This window comes from Salmo trutta, chromosome 19 (assembly GCF_901001165.1).
Source record: "Salmo trutta chromosome 19, fSalTru1.1, whole genome shotgun sequence".
Lineage (NCBI taxonomy): Eukaryota > Metazoa > Chordata > Actinopteri > Salmoniformes > Salmonidae > Salmo > Salmo trutta.
Window position 1 is genome coordinate 19,391,220 of NC_042975.1, and position 14,435 is coordinate 19,405,654.

General features: G+C 44.0%; 1 protein-coding gene across 6 annotated transcripts in view; it reads left to right on the forward strand.

Moving 5' to 3' along the window:
• The window catches only part of LOC115154110 (glutamate receptor 4), a 202,776-nt gene that overhangs the window by 112,975 nt on the left and 75,366 nt on the right, over positions 1–14,435 (forward strand). For all 6 annotated transcript variants that reach the window (XM_029699999.1, XM_029700003.1, XM_029700000.1 and 3 more), the window contains exon 3: positions 12,581–12,820. In XM_029699999.1, the coding sequence (XP_029555859.1) occupies positions 12,581–12,820 (240 nt within the window). The remainder of the gene's footprint in view (positions 1–12,580; positions 12,821–14,435) is intronic.

Below are 14,435 nucleotides of genomic sequence, written 5' to 3' on the forward strand. Positions count from 1 at the left end.
CATTAGAATACTAAATAAACCCTTGCTCACCAGAATAATGTCATAAATCAATAGAATGAATGCTTTAATCTAGTTGACATCGGTAAAGTTTTCTATGCCGTATCTGCTTCTTTCGCAAAGATGATTAGGGACCGAGGAGAAAATGCAATAACTGGGAAAGAAAAATAGGAAAGATTTTCTTAGCAAAATGTTCAAATAACATCAGTTTGTCTCGGATGCATATTGTATGTGGTTGAAATACTATGAGCTTTTATGATGCTGATAAAGATAGCACCTCTACAGATGGTATCTAACTGCGCATTCGCGTTCTCTCAAGATGCTGAAAGAAATCATATTACTCCACTTCTGTTCCCAAGTCAAAATTAAGCCTACATTTGGTTTATCATTTTACTGAAAGAAATGCTTAATTCTGCAGGAGTTAATATTAAGGCTATGTGAGGCCTACAGTCAGTGTCCAGATTTCAGTTTCTATTTAACCCATCTGAACAGTAGGCAACAGTTCCCTTGACGTGCCATAGGCCTATTTGAAGTCCCCATCTTGTGACTGTCAAAGTTGTATAGCACCTCACAATCATCACACATAACATAGAGCAGATTCAGCCGGGGGCCGATTTTTTCTTGAAAGGATGGTCGGGAGGCCGGAACATAATTACAAATAATTTGTAGACTGCAAATTGACCGCAAGAAGCCCAAACAGATATAATGTTTGACTAAAGCATAATCATTTGAAACCTTGCTTACATTTGTATACGATCATGTGTGTCTTTATTACGTGTGGGAATACTTGGAGAACTTGGGGGGCCAAATAAAACCACCCGCGGGCCGCCAGTTTGGGAACCCTGACATAGACACTGCTATCATCCTTTTACCACTTCATCAAATCTTTCCCAAACATTACTTTTCTGGCCATCCCTTCTCTTTATTTTCAACTCTCCATTTGCAAATCTTATTGAATTCAACTCCGACATTGTCCTTTTTGCGGCCATGGATGGACGTTGACTTTCTCTGCCCATTCTCAAAACCATTTGTCGATTGCCATGTAGGCTATTTGGCGAGCGTACAGATAGTCCCTAAAGCTTAGGCTTACGCACTAATGCCAGATAACCTAAAATAATGAAAGAAAAACCTCAATGTAGCCTATAGATATAAATATACTGCTCAAAAAAATAAAGGGAACACTTAAACAACACATCCTAGATCTGAATGAAAGAAATAATCTTATTAAATACGTTTTTCTTTACATAGTTGAATGTGCTGACAACAAAATCACACAAAAATAATCAATGGAAATCCAATTTATCAACCCATGGAGGTCTGGATTTGGAGACACACTCAAAATTAAAGTGGAAAACCACACTACAGGCTTATCCAACTTTGATGTAATGTCCTTAAAACAAGTCAAAATGAGGCTCAGTAGTGTTTGTGGCCTCCACGTGCCTGTATGACCTCCCTACAACGCCTGGGCATGCTCCTGATGAGGTGGCGGTCTCCTGAGGGATCTCCTCCCAGACCTGGACTAAAGCATCCGCCAACTCCTGGACAGTCTGTGGTGCAACGTGGCGTTGGTGGATGGAGCGAGACATGATGTACCAGATGTGCTCAATTGGATTCAGGTCTGGGAAACGGGCGGGCCAGTCCATAGCATCAATGCCTTCCTCTTGCAGGAACTGCTGACACACTCCAGCCACATGAGGTCTAGCATTGTCTTGCATTAGGAGGAACCCAGGGCCAACCGCACCAGCATATGGCCTCACAAGGGGTCTGAGGATCTCATCTCGGTACCTAATGGCAGTCAGGCTACCTCTGGCGAGCACATGAAGGGCTGTGCGGCCCCCCAAAGAAATGCCACCCCACACCATGACTGACCCACCGCCAAACCGGTCACGCTGGAGGATGTTGCAGGCAGCAGAACGTTCTCCACGGCGTCTCCAGACTCTGTCACGTCTGTCACGTGCTCAGTGTGAACCTGCTTTCAGCTGTGAAGAGCACAGGACGCCAGTGGCGAATTTGCCAATCTTGGTGTTCTCTGGCAAATGCCAAACTTCCTGCACGGTGTTGGGCTGTAAGCACAACCCCCACCTGTGGACGTCGGGCCCTCATACCACCCTCATGGAGTCTGTTTCTGACCGTTTGAGCAGACACATGCACATTTGTGGCCTGCTGGAGGTCATTTTGCAGGGCTCTGGCAGTGCTTCTCCTGCTCCTCCTTGCACAAAGGCGGAGGTAGCGGTCCTGCTGCTGGGTTGTTGCCCTCCTACGGCCTCCTCCACGTCTCCTGATGTACTGGCCTGTCTCCTGGTAGCGCCTCCATGCTCTGGACACTACGCTGACAGACACAGCAAACCTTCTTGCCACAGCTCGCATTGATGTGCCATCCTGGATGAGCTGCACTACCTGAACCACTTGTGTGGGTTGTAGACTCCGTCTCATGCTACCACTAGAGTGAAAGCACCGCCAGCATTCAAAAGTGACCAAAACATCAGCCAGGAAGCATAGGAACTGAGAAGTGGTCTGTGGTCCCCATCTGCAGAACCACTCCTTTATTGGGGTGTCTTGCTAATTGCCTGTAATTTCCACCTGTTGTCTATTCCATTTGCACAACAGCATGTGAAATTTATTGTCAATCAGTGTTGCTTCCTAAGTGGACAGTTTGATTTCACAGAAGTGTGATTGACTTGGAGTTACATTTTGTTGTTTAAGTGTTCCCTTTATTTTTTTGAGCAGTGTATAAACACAAGAATGATACATTTATGCATTTTTTTAAGGTATTGTTTTCTCTTTATTAAATCCGCTCACCACCCACCTGCCATTCATGGACACAATATTTCATGACCCTAAACCCACCCTGTGGATTCAACAGCAGGGACTGTGGGTTATAAGTCAACCTGTGCATCAGTGTGTTCCATTAGTCCTAAATGACTACACTCTTCGAAAATAGGGTGCTATCTAGAGCCTAAAATGATTCTTCAGCTGTCCCCATAAGAGAACCCTTTGAATAACCTTTTTTGGTTGCAGGTAGAACCCTTTTGGTTCCAGATAGAACCCTTATACGTTCCAAAATGGTTCTACGTGACACCAAAAACGGTTCTCCCTGGAACTAAAATAGTTATCTTATAGGGACAGCCAAAGAATCCTTTTTGAACAAAGCCTTGATGTGGGGCAAATCACTTGTGTCTAATTGTGTGTAGAACAAAAGGAGAAAGAAACTCAAAAGGCATCTCCCTCTCTGTCTTTCTCTCCCTCTGTCTTTCTTTCTTTTTCTCTCTCGCTCTCTCTTTCTCTCTCACCCTCTGTCTCTCTCTCTCTCTCCCTTTCTCGCTCTCTCTCTTTCTGTCTTTATCTGTCTCTCTCGCTCTGCATGCTGGGAGTTTTGGTGCATGCTGGGAATTGTATGAGCAAGAGCGAGTGGTGTCTGGAGTTAGATTGCCTGTGTTTTCTTTTTTGTTTCCTTTTCTTGGTGGTTTTCCTTTGGATGACTATTATTGAAAAATGTTTGTGGTATAATTAGGTATATTGGATTTGTTGTTGGAATTGGCCTGGTTTTGGAGGGGATGGCGACCCACATGGGGATGCCATCCTTGTCACTTCGGCCCGGCTTCAACTGTGTCACTGAAGCTACAGTACTGTCACTGTGGAGGAGTTTCTGGTCGCCGTAGGAGAGAAGGAAGGCTATGAAAATGTTGTTTATGCGTCGTGGATGAATAAAGCGGTGGTGGTTTTTCTTAATGAAGAGCGTCTTGTCGATCGAATGGTAAAGGTTTCTTAAATCTTAAAGGTATGTTTATTCAAATTTGCTCTGGTGAGCTTTTTTCTCCATCAAAAAGGGTTACGATTTCGCATGTACAGCCATTTATTCCCAATTTTATTGTGGTTTGGGAAGTTTGCAAGTTCAATTAAAATTGTCCCGCTGGGATGCAAACTGAAACAGGTTATGTCGTTTTGGTGACAGGTGTTTATGTTTTTGTACTCACCGGAACAGACTTTGGAGTTATCGTTTAAAGTCAAGAATGACAACAGACTGTATATGGCTTATGCTAGTACGGGTAGTCAACGTTTTTTTGAGTGTAGGGATGTTGGCAAAAAGCGACCTGCTTGCCTGAAAAGGGAGAAGGCGGAGGACAGGACGCAGGTGGTCCTCATAACGTCTGGGCCCACTGATGTAGGGAGAGGTGGGCCGACAGTGGTAGAGCAGCCACAAGCACCTGTTGCTGAGGAACAAGTTGTTTGTGTTGAGGGTAATGAGTTGCAGCTTGTACCAGAGGGGAACATAGCGTCTGATGTGCAGCAGAAACATATTGTTGTAGGAGTTAAGGATGGATCTGTGGAGCCATTTCCACAGACTGGTGAGGAGATCTACGAGTGATGGGGTTCAGGTGGAGCTAGTCTCCATGGCAATGGCACCGACAGAGAGGGCTGCCTCGCTTCTACTCCTTAGGAAACTTTGCAGAATTTCTTTTTTTTAATGTATTATTTCTTACATTGTTAGCCAAGAAAATCTTATGTTATTACATACAGCTGGGAAGAACTATTGGATATCAGAGCGGCGTCAACTTACCAGCACTACGACCAGTAATACGACTTTCCCGAAGCGGATCCTTTGTCCGCACCACCCAGGGCATATGAACTGATTCAAGCGGCCGACCCAAAATAATGCCGCCGGAGAAGAGGGAGTCAGAACGGTCTTCTAGTCAGACTTAGGAGGCACGCACATCACTCACCGCTTCCAAGTATATTACTTGCTCATTTATAGTCCTTAGTTAGCAAAGTTGAGGAGATCAGGGCAAGGGTTTCTTTCCAGAGAGACATCAGGGATTGTAACACACTCTGTTTCACGGAAACATGGCTCTATCGGGATATACTGTCGGAGTCAGTACAGCCACCTGGATTCTCAGTGCATCACGCCGACAGGAATAAAAAAAATGTTTCATGATTAACGACTCATGGTGTAATTGTAACAACTTACAGGAACTCAAGTGCTTTTGTTCACCTGACCTAGAATTCCTCACAATCAAACTGTATTATCGACTGTATTATCTCTCAAGAGAATTCTCTTCGGTTATTGTCACAGCCGTGTATATCCCCGCTCAAGCCGATAACACGACGGCCCTCAAGGAACTTCACTGGACTTTATGCAAACTGGAAACCATATATCCTGAGGCTGCATTTATTGTAGCTGGGGATTTTAACAAAGCAAATTTGAGGAAAAGGATACCTAAATTCTATCAGCATATTGCCTGTAGCACTTGCGCTGGATAAACACTGGACCATTGCTACTCTAACTTCCAGGATGCATACAAGACCCTGCCCCGCCCTCCTTTCGGGAAATCTGATCACGACTCCATTTTGCTCCCCTTCCTATAGGCAGAAACTCAAACAGGATGCACCCGTGCTAAGGACTATTCAATGCTGGTCTGACCAATGTGAATCCACGCTTCAAGATTGTTTTCAACACGCGGACTGGGATATGTTCCGAGTATAATATTGACGTGTACACAGAGCCGGTTACAGATTTCATAAAGAAGTGTATAGGAGATGTTGTACCCACTGTGACTATTAAACCTACCCTAACCAGAAACCGTGGATAGATGGCAGCATTCACGCAAAGCTGAAAGCATGAAGCACCGCATTTAACCATGGCAAGGTGATAGGGAAAATGGCAGAATAAAAAGAGAGTAGTCGTTCCCTCCGCAAGGCAATCGAACAGGCAAAACGTCAATAATGAGACAAAGTGGAGTCGCAATTCAACGGCTCAGACACAGGATGTATGTGGCAGGGTTTACAGTTAATCATGGACTACAAAAGGAAAACCAGCCACGTTGTGGACACCGACGTCTTGCTGCCAGACAAGCTAAACACGTTATTTGCCAGCTTTAAGGATAACACAGTGCCATCAACGCGACCAGCTACCAAGGACTGTGGGCTCTCATTTTCCGTGGCTGACATGAGTAAGACATTTAAACGTGTTAACCCTTGCAAGGCTGCCGGCCAAGACGGCATCCCTAGCCGCGTCCTCAGAGCATGCGCAGACCAGCTGGCTGATGTACCTAGAGACATATTCAATCTCTCCCTATCCCCGTCTGCTGTCCCCACATGCTTCAAGATGGCCACCATTGTTCCTGAACCCAAGAATGCAAAGGTAACTGAACTAAATGACTATCGCCCCTTAGCACTCACTTCTGTCATCATGAAGTGCTTTGAGAGGCAAGTTAAGGATCATATCCCCTCCACCTTACCTGTCAACCTAGACCCACTTCGATTTCCTTACCGCCCCAATAGGTCCACAGATGATGCACACTGCCCTATCCAATCTGGACAAGAGGAATACCTATGTAAGAATGCTGTTCATTGACTATATCTCAGCATTCAACACCATAGTACCCTCCAAGCTCATCATTAAGCTTGAGGCCCTGGGTCTCAACCCCGCCCTATGCAATTGGGTCCTGGACTTCCTGATGGTCCACCCCCAGGTGATGAAGGTAGGAAACAACATCTCCACTTCGCTGACCCTCAACACTGGGGCCCCACAAGGGTGCATTCTCAGCCCTCTCCTGTACTCCCTGTTCACCCATGACTGCGTGGCCATGCATGCCTCCAACTCAATCATCAAGTTTGCAGACAACACTACAGTGGTAGGCATGAATACCAACAACAAGATGACCCACAGGGAGGAGGTGAGGGCCCTCGGAGTGTGGTGTCAGGAAAATAACCTCACACTCAATGTCAACAAAACAAAGGAGATGATCTTGGACTTCAGGAAACAGCAGAGGGAGCACTCCCCTATCCATATCAACGGGACAGCAGTGGAGAAGGTGGAATGTTTTAAGTTCCTCGGCGTACACGTCACTGACAAACGCAACAGCGCCTCTTCAACCTCAGGAGGCTGAAGAAATTTGGCTTGTCAACTAAAACCCCCACAAACTTTTACAGATGCACAATTGAGAGCATCCTGTCGGGCTGTATCGCCGCCTGGAACGGCAACTGCACCGCCCACAACCACCGTGCTCTCCAGAGGGTGGTGTGGTCTGCACAACGCATAACCGGGGGCAAACTACCTGCCCTCCAGGACACCTACAGCACCAGATGTCACAGGAAGGCCAAAAATATCATCAAGGACAACAACCACCCAAGCCACTGCCTGTTCACCCTGCTACCATCCAGAAGGGAGGTCAGTACAGGTGAATCAAAGCTGGGACAGAGAGACTGAAAAACAGCTCCTATCTCAAGGCCATCAGACTGTTAAACAGCCATCACTAGCACAGAGAGGATGATGCCTACATACAGACTTGAAATCATTGGCCACTTTAATAAATGGAATACTTGTCACTTTAATAAGGACACTTTAATAATGTTTACATATTTTGCATTACTCATCTCTTATGTATATACTGTATTCTGTACTATCTATTGCATCTTAGCCTATGCGCTCTGACATATTCCATTCCTTTACTTAGATTTGTGTGTATTAGGTAGTTGTTGTGGAATTGTTAAATATTAGTTGCTAGATATTGCTGCACTGTCGGAACTAGATGCATAAGTATTTTGCTACCCTCTCAATAACATCTGCTAACCATGTGTATGTGGCCAATAAATTTGATTTGAGGGGGTTCAGGTGGGGCTAGTCTCCCAGGCAATGGAGGAGATGCCCGTTACTAGTGATGGGGTGCAAGGAGGGAGTGTTGAGAGGGATATGGCAGAGAGGAGTCAGGGGTCTGTGGCCTCCATTGAGGAGGATCAGGAGAAGGATATGGACATGTCTGATATCCCTGATGATATAATAGCAGCTGGCGACGACTCAATTTACAATGTAGATGAGGTAAATGGGTTCCTGGACCAGACTTTTGGGAAATCTGTTAAATTGGCAGATTTTTTAAAATGTTGATTAGTTTGGGAGGTCAGCTGTGGTGTTACAGAACCAGTTGAGTGTGAAGAAGCTTTTCCGCTTGAGGAAATGTGTTACTGTTGTCACAGCAGCAAAAGGTAGTGGGAAACATGGTAAGGTTAAGATTACATTTAAACAATGATGATTATCATGCCTCATAGGGTGCTTTTTTCTCTTTGGTTTCTTTGTGGTTTCTTCTGTTTTTCCTTTCTCTTTTCTATATGGAGGTACTAAGGTCGGTTCTCTCAATATTAATGGGGGAAGGGACAGGAATAAGAGGGCTTGGGTATAAGAAGTAATAAAACAGAAAAGGCTTAATGTAGGTTTTCTACAGGAGATAGATAGTGATGAGGCTAATGAGGTTTACTGGGGTATGTGGTGGGAGGTGCAGCATATACTCAATCATGGTACTAATTTCAGTGCTGGGGTGGCAATTTTGTTTTCCTCAGATTTATGGGTGACTGTGGTATCTACAACAGAGAATGTCAAGGGTCGGGTTTTATTGGTCAAGGCGATGTTTTTTTGTTGTTGTTTTTTTGGAATGTTAATGCTCCCAGTGAGGGTACAGAGCGTATTGCTGAATTTGATCAAATAAAGGAAACCTTAAGACAGTGTGACCATGAGAGGTATATGGTTTTAGGGGGGACTGGAACTGTACAGTAGATTTTACTGTTGATCGCACTGCTGAAGAACCTCACTTGCGGTCAGCAATTTGTCTGTCTGGTCTATTAACTGAGATTGAGCTTTCTGATGTGTGGAGAGTAAGAAATGCAAAAGTTAGGCAGTACACATGGCTAAAAGTTAATGAAGGTCGTGTCAGGGCAGCGAGATTAGAGAGGTTGTATGTATCTGAGCACTACTGTGGTAGGGTTTTTCTGATCACCATATTGTTACTGTTGATATTCACTTGTCTTGTCCAGGAAGGTCATCACCTTATTGGTATTTAATGGTAAGTTATTACATGGCGCCATGTTTTGTGAAAAGTTGTTGTTGTTTTGGGAAAAATGGAGGGTTATTAAATTAATTTTTTAGTCCTTGAGACAATGGTGGGAGGTTGGGAAGGCCCAAATACATCTGTTTTGTCAACAGTATACTGCTCTGTCTAGTATTGAAGTTAAAGAGAATATCAGGGCCCTTGAACAGGACATCAAATCTATTGAATCGAAGTTGCTCACTCAGAATGACCCGGACTTGTCATGAATTTACAGGGCAAGAGACATGAACTGAGGCCATTTTTACATGAAAGAGTGAAGGGTGCCTTTATTAGGTCTCGATTTGCTACCCTTGAGGATATGGATGCTCCTAGCGCTTTTTTTAACCTAGGAGAGTCAACATCGCAATGCAAACAGATGGTCTGCCTTCGTCTCCCTGATGGGAAGGTGACCACAGATGACGGTGAGATGCGCCAACATGACGTGTATTTCTACTCTGCCCTCTATAAGGCGGAGGATTGTGATCCTCTGTGTGCTGAACAGTTGTTACATGGACTTCCTCACTTGGGTCCTGAGCAGAGAGCTGCTTAGGACTCTGACATTACTCTGCAGGAGCTGTCCACAGCAGTTACACAGCTCTCATCACGCCGAGCCCCTGGCATCGATGCTTTACCATTCTGATTTCTATAAGCACTTTTGGGGATTTATTGGGGGGGATTGTTTGAAGTGGTGTGTGAATCTTTTCATGAGTGTTTTCTTTCTGTATCCTGTCAACATGCTGTGCTTTCATTGTTGCCAAAAAAGGGTGATTTGACTCTTTAAAAAAATTGTCGACCTGTTGCATTGCTGTGTGCAGAATATAAAATGATATCTAAGTGTCTCTCAAACAGGTTGAAATAATATCTGGGGCTGTTGGTCCACAATGACCAGTCTCACTGTGTACCTGATCGCTCTAATGACATAACTTAAGACATGTTTTAGACATTTCTAATCTGTCAGGAGAAGGCTTTTGACTGTGTGGACCACCAGTACTTTTTCAAAACAATGAAAGCCTTTGAGTTTGGGGATGTTTTTTTTGTCTTGGATGAGTTTACTGTATGGCAACAATTAATTATGCTTTTTTGGCAACGTTTACTAACATTAGGCTATAACTAGCAAAGCAAATGGCTCTGAGATATGAATAATATTACTAGACAGATCATACATGTAACATTAGCTAGCGAGCCAGCCAGCTAACGTTACATTTTAACTTGAATTGAAAATGAATTTCTGACAAAATTAGAAATGTGTAATATCTGAAAATGTAACTAGCTAGACTCTCTTACCCGTATACATGGATAGACTCTTCTCCCTCTGTCACGTATACCATGGTTGCCCTTAGTTTGAAGATGTAATCCTGAGACAGGTGTTTACTCCATTTCCTTAGCTATCATACTCTAATTCCACTTATTTCAAAACGTGGTCCTTCAGAAAGTGGAGAGCAACAGGATTGTGTAGGATTACCTACACATACTGACCAGCTCATGTTATAGACAGAAGCGCGCTACATGGCAGACCAATCTGAACTCATCTCTCGGCATGTCTAGCCCACTCATTATCTCAGTAAATCATTGCTAGCAGGAAGGTTGCTTTCTTTTTCTGTGGTTAAACCAACTAGGATGGTAATTTATCAATTCTATTCGTATTTACCGAAGGCATAGAAGTTTGTTATTCAGGCAAATGAAAGTTCACATGTTCCAGAAGCATTTCTGCCAAAAAACGTACCCCAAAGTTTACGTTCAAACTGCTCTCCTGTGAAGTAGTGACGTGCGACATACGCCTAGTTTCCTGAAACGAGTCACATTTGCACCAAAGTACAAGTTTAGCCGAAGGGGTGTAGTTCTCTTACTTAACTTTGTGTCAGGAGCAGCTAAATGAGCAATTTGGCAGACTAAGGGCTGAGTTTGCCTATTACACACTGGTTAATTACATTGGGTTGTTTATGAGCATATGGGGTATTCGGAGGTTGTTGTGCTTGTTAACTTAGAGGAAGATTTGGTGTTGTGTTTTTAATTGATGTTTAACCATGCTTTTGTTTGTTGGAGTGTTTATTGTGTTGTGGTTTCCCAGACCCAATAAAGTTTTTTGAAACTCAAACTCTCTCTCTTATTCTCTCTCTGGTTCTCTCTCTGTCTCTCCTCTCTCTCAAACTCTCTCTCTGTCTCTCCTCTCTCTGGTTCTCTCTCTGTCTCTCCTCTCTCTCACTCTCTCTCTCTTATTCCCTCTCTGGTTCTCTCTCTGTCTCTCCTCTCTCTCACACTCTCTCTCTTATTCTCTCTCTGGTTCTCTCTCTGTCTCTCCTCTCTCTCACACTCTCTCTCTTATTCTCTCTCTGGTTCTCTCTCTGTCTCTCTCCTCTCTCACACTCTCTCTCTTATTTTAATTCTGGTTCTCTCTCTGTCTCTCCTCTCTCTCACACTCTCTCTCTTATTCTCTCTCTGGTTCTCTCTCTGTCTCTCCTCTCTCTCACACTCTCTCTCTTATTCTCTCTCTGGTTCTCTCTCTGTCTCTCCTCTCTCTCACACTCTCTCTCTTATTCTCTCTCTGGTTCTCTCTCTGTCTCTCTCCTCTCTCACACTCTCTCTCTTATTCTCTCTCTGGTTCTCTCTCTGTCTCTCCTCTCTCTCACACTCTCTCTCTTATTCTCTCTCTGGTTCTCTCTCTGTCTCTCCTCTCTCACACTCTCTCTCTTATTCTCTCTCTGGTTCTCTCTCTGTCTCTCCTCTCTCTCACACTCTCTCTCTTATTCTCTCTCTGGTTCTCTCTCTGTCTCTCCTCTCTCTCACACTCTCTCTCTCTCTCTCTCTCTCTGTCTCTCTCGCTTCCTCTCTTTCTTCTGCTTTAGCTTTAGGCATTTGCAAGCTGCAGATAAATGGACAATCAACAGCACTGTAGCACTGTGAAACAATACAGCTGTCAAACCCGGCATAGCAACAACAAAACAACAACAAAAAACGTGTTTATCCCTTTACAATGGAACAGTTCAAATACTTTTTCCCTGTGTGCCGTTCTTTCATTTGCGTACTCACAGTATCAGTCAGTGTAACCGTCTATTATGGTGTGTTTTTTAAGCACACACCACACACCACAAAGCACAAGCATTTACAGCATCGAGGCCCGAGACACCAAAGCGGTTTAATGAGGAAGTCCCTTAAGCAAACTGTTACTGCAGTGTTTACAGTATGTAAAGACTCAACACATAGATTTTCAGATTAAAGCCGGTGTGTTGTTTATCTCCTACAGGTCATATCCTATCACAATACCACCGCTGGTTTATTAGCAGAGAGAACGTGTGTGTGAGAGAGAGAGAGAGAGAGATAGAGAGAGAGAGAGAGAGGGGGAGGGAGGGAATGAAGGAGAGGGCAGTGAAAGGGTGAGAGAGAGAGGGAAGAAAGAGAGAGGGAGAGGGGTGACAAAAGGAGGTAGAGAGACTCCTTAAACTTGCGACTATTGCTTCCCGATGTCGTTATTTCATTTTGATGGGGAAAGAAAACCATGTTTCAAGATGGAAACATCAGAGAAAATTTGATATTTTGTGCATTTGGGGTAGTTATTATTGCATAGGCTATAAAGGGATCCTCTTGTAGGGATTTGAATGGGTTAGTGAACTATCTGCAATGTGTAAGTAACTCTCGCCCTCCCTCCCTCTCCCCCTATCTCTCTCTCTCTCTCTCTCTCTCTCTCTCTCGCACTCTCTCTCTCTTCCACCTTCCTTCCCTCTTCCTCACAGTCTGCTCGCAGTACTCGCGGGGCGTCTTCGCCATCTTCGGCCTGTATGACAAGCGTTCTGTGCACACACTGACGTCGTTCTGCGGGGCGCTGCACATCTCCCTCATCACGCCCAGCTTCCCCACCGAGGGAGAGAGCCAATTCACGCTGCAGCTCCGGCCCTCCATCCGTGGGGCGCTGCTCTCGCTGCTCGACCACTACGACTGGAACAAATTTGTCTTCCTCTATGACACCGACCGGGGTAAGTTCTCAAATTTGTGTGTGATGATGTGTATAATGGTGTGTTACCTTTAACACGTATGAGAATCCTCACTGTGTATGACTGTCATATTACTGAGTCTACTTTTAACCCTAAAAGCACCAACAAAATAACCCAACAGGGTTTTGGACCCCAAATTCATAATGATTGCAAAGAGACACTGTCTGTCAAGCAGTAAAACGTACATTTCATCCATAGCAACTTGTCATGAAAATGTTTCTGTTATTCATTCAAAGTGTTGTGTTTCTGTGATACTCAGAGAAATTGGAGATTGAGCTAATATGACATACTGGTATGAGCTAAGATGAAACTGATATGGGCATTAGAGGCTCTAACTTTTAGCTCTAACTTTGGAACGCTATGGGCTATCAACTCGGTTCCAATTGCATCTGAAAGATAAGACTCTCAGCTATAGAGACATTGACTTGAATCTAAATATGTATTTACAGTTTTTAGTTATTTTGGAGTGATAGTGGCTGCCTTGCTGCCTAGGGGCCAAATCTGGGGTGGCTCCATATCTACGCATTGTCAGCTTTCATTTTAGGGTATTTTAATCCATATGAGATGAACAGTTTAGAAATGACCGTTTTGTACATAGTCCCCCCCATTTTAGGGAACCAAAAGTACTTGGACATATTCACTTATATGTGTATTCAAGTAGTCAAAAGTTTAGTATTTGGTTCCATATTCCTAGCACGCAATGACTACATCAAGCTTGTGACTACAAACTTGTTGGACTTACTAGCAGAAACAGTGCAAACAGTGGAAACAGTGGCAGTAGAAACCACGCCAAGATAGACTAGAAGTGCTAAAGACAAGCTGTATAATACAATGATCATGTATTTATAATCTGCAGGTCGTCATTAATAATTTATGCTTATTGTAATGTGTATCTATGGCTCTGTGCATTCAGGACACTACAGGAACTACAATCCTTAGAATTAGAATGTCTAGAATGGGAAATTACGGGTGATTCAATTTATATGGTCTGGTCCATATTGGCCATATTGCCCATATAAATAGAATTACCTGTAATAGTCAGTTCTTGTCATTCTATTTCTATGGTCCAGACCCTGCATTGTCTACTCCGATCCACCTCGCATACCCCTGCTCTATGTGAAAACCCAGTGGACGTGTGAATGGATGCTGTACGAAAATAATGTGTGTCTTGGGCATGTCTTGGGGCCAAAGAGGGCTACAGACCAAATCTACCACTTAATCGATAGTCAAGTGTAGCGATGTCGGGTGCATCCTTTCATTCGTAATGAAACTAAGGATAGGTTGCGTCCCAAATGGCACCCTATCCCCTATTTAGTGAACTACTTTTGACCAGCGCCCTGTGGGATGCAGTGTACTATAAAGGGAATAGGGTGCCATTTGGGATGTAACCTTTCCTTAGTTTAATTACGACATCACTACACTTGACTATGGATTGGTAGATTTGGTCTGTAGCCCTCTTTGGCCCCAAGTGAGGAAACTGGAGATGACAGGTATTCTCCATGTCTTTCCAGGAAACTCCTAGTGTGGCTGTAGTATTAATAGAAAAGGTTTGTCAGAGAGTTTTTCTCTTCCTCTCTCTCTCTCTCTCCCTCTCTCT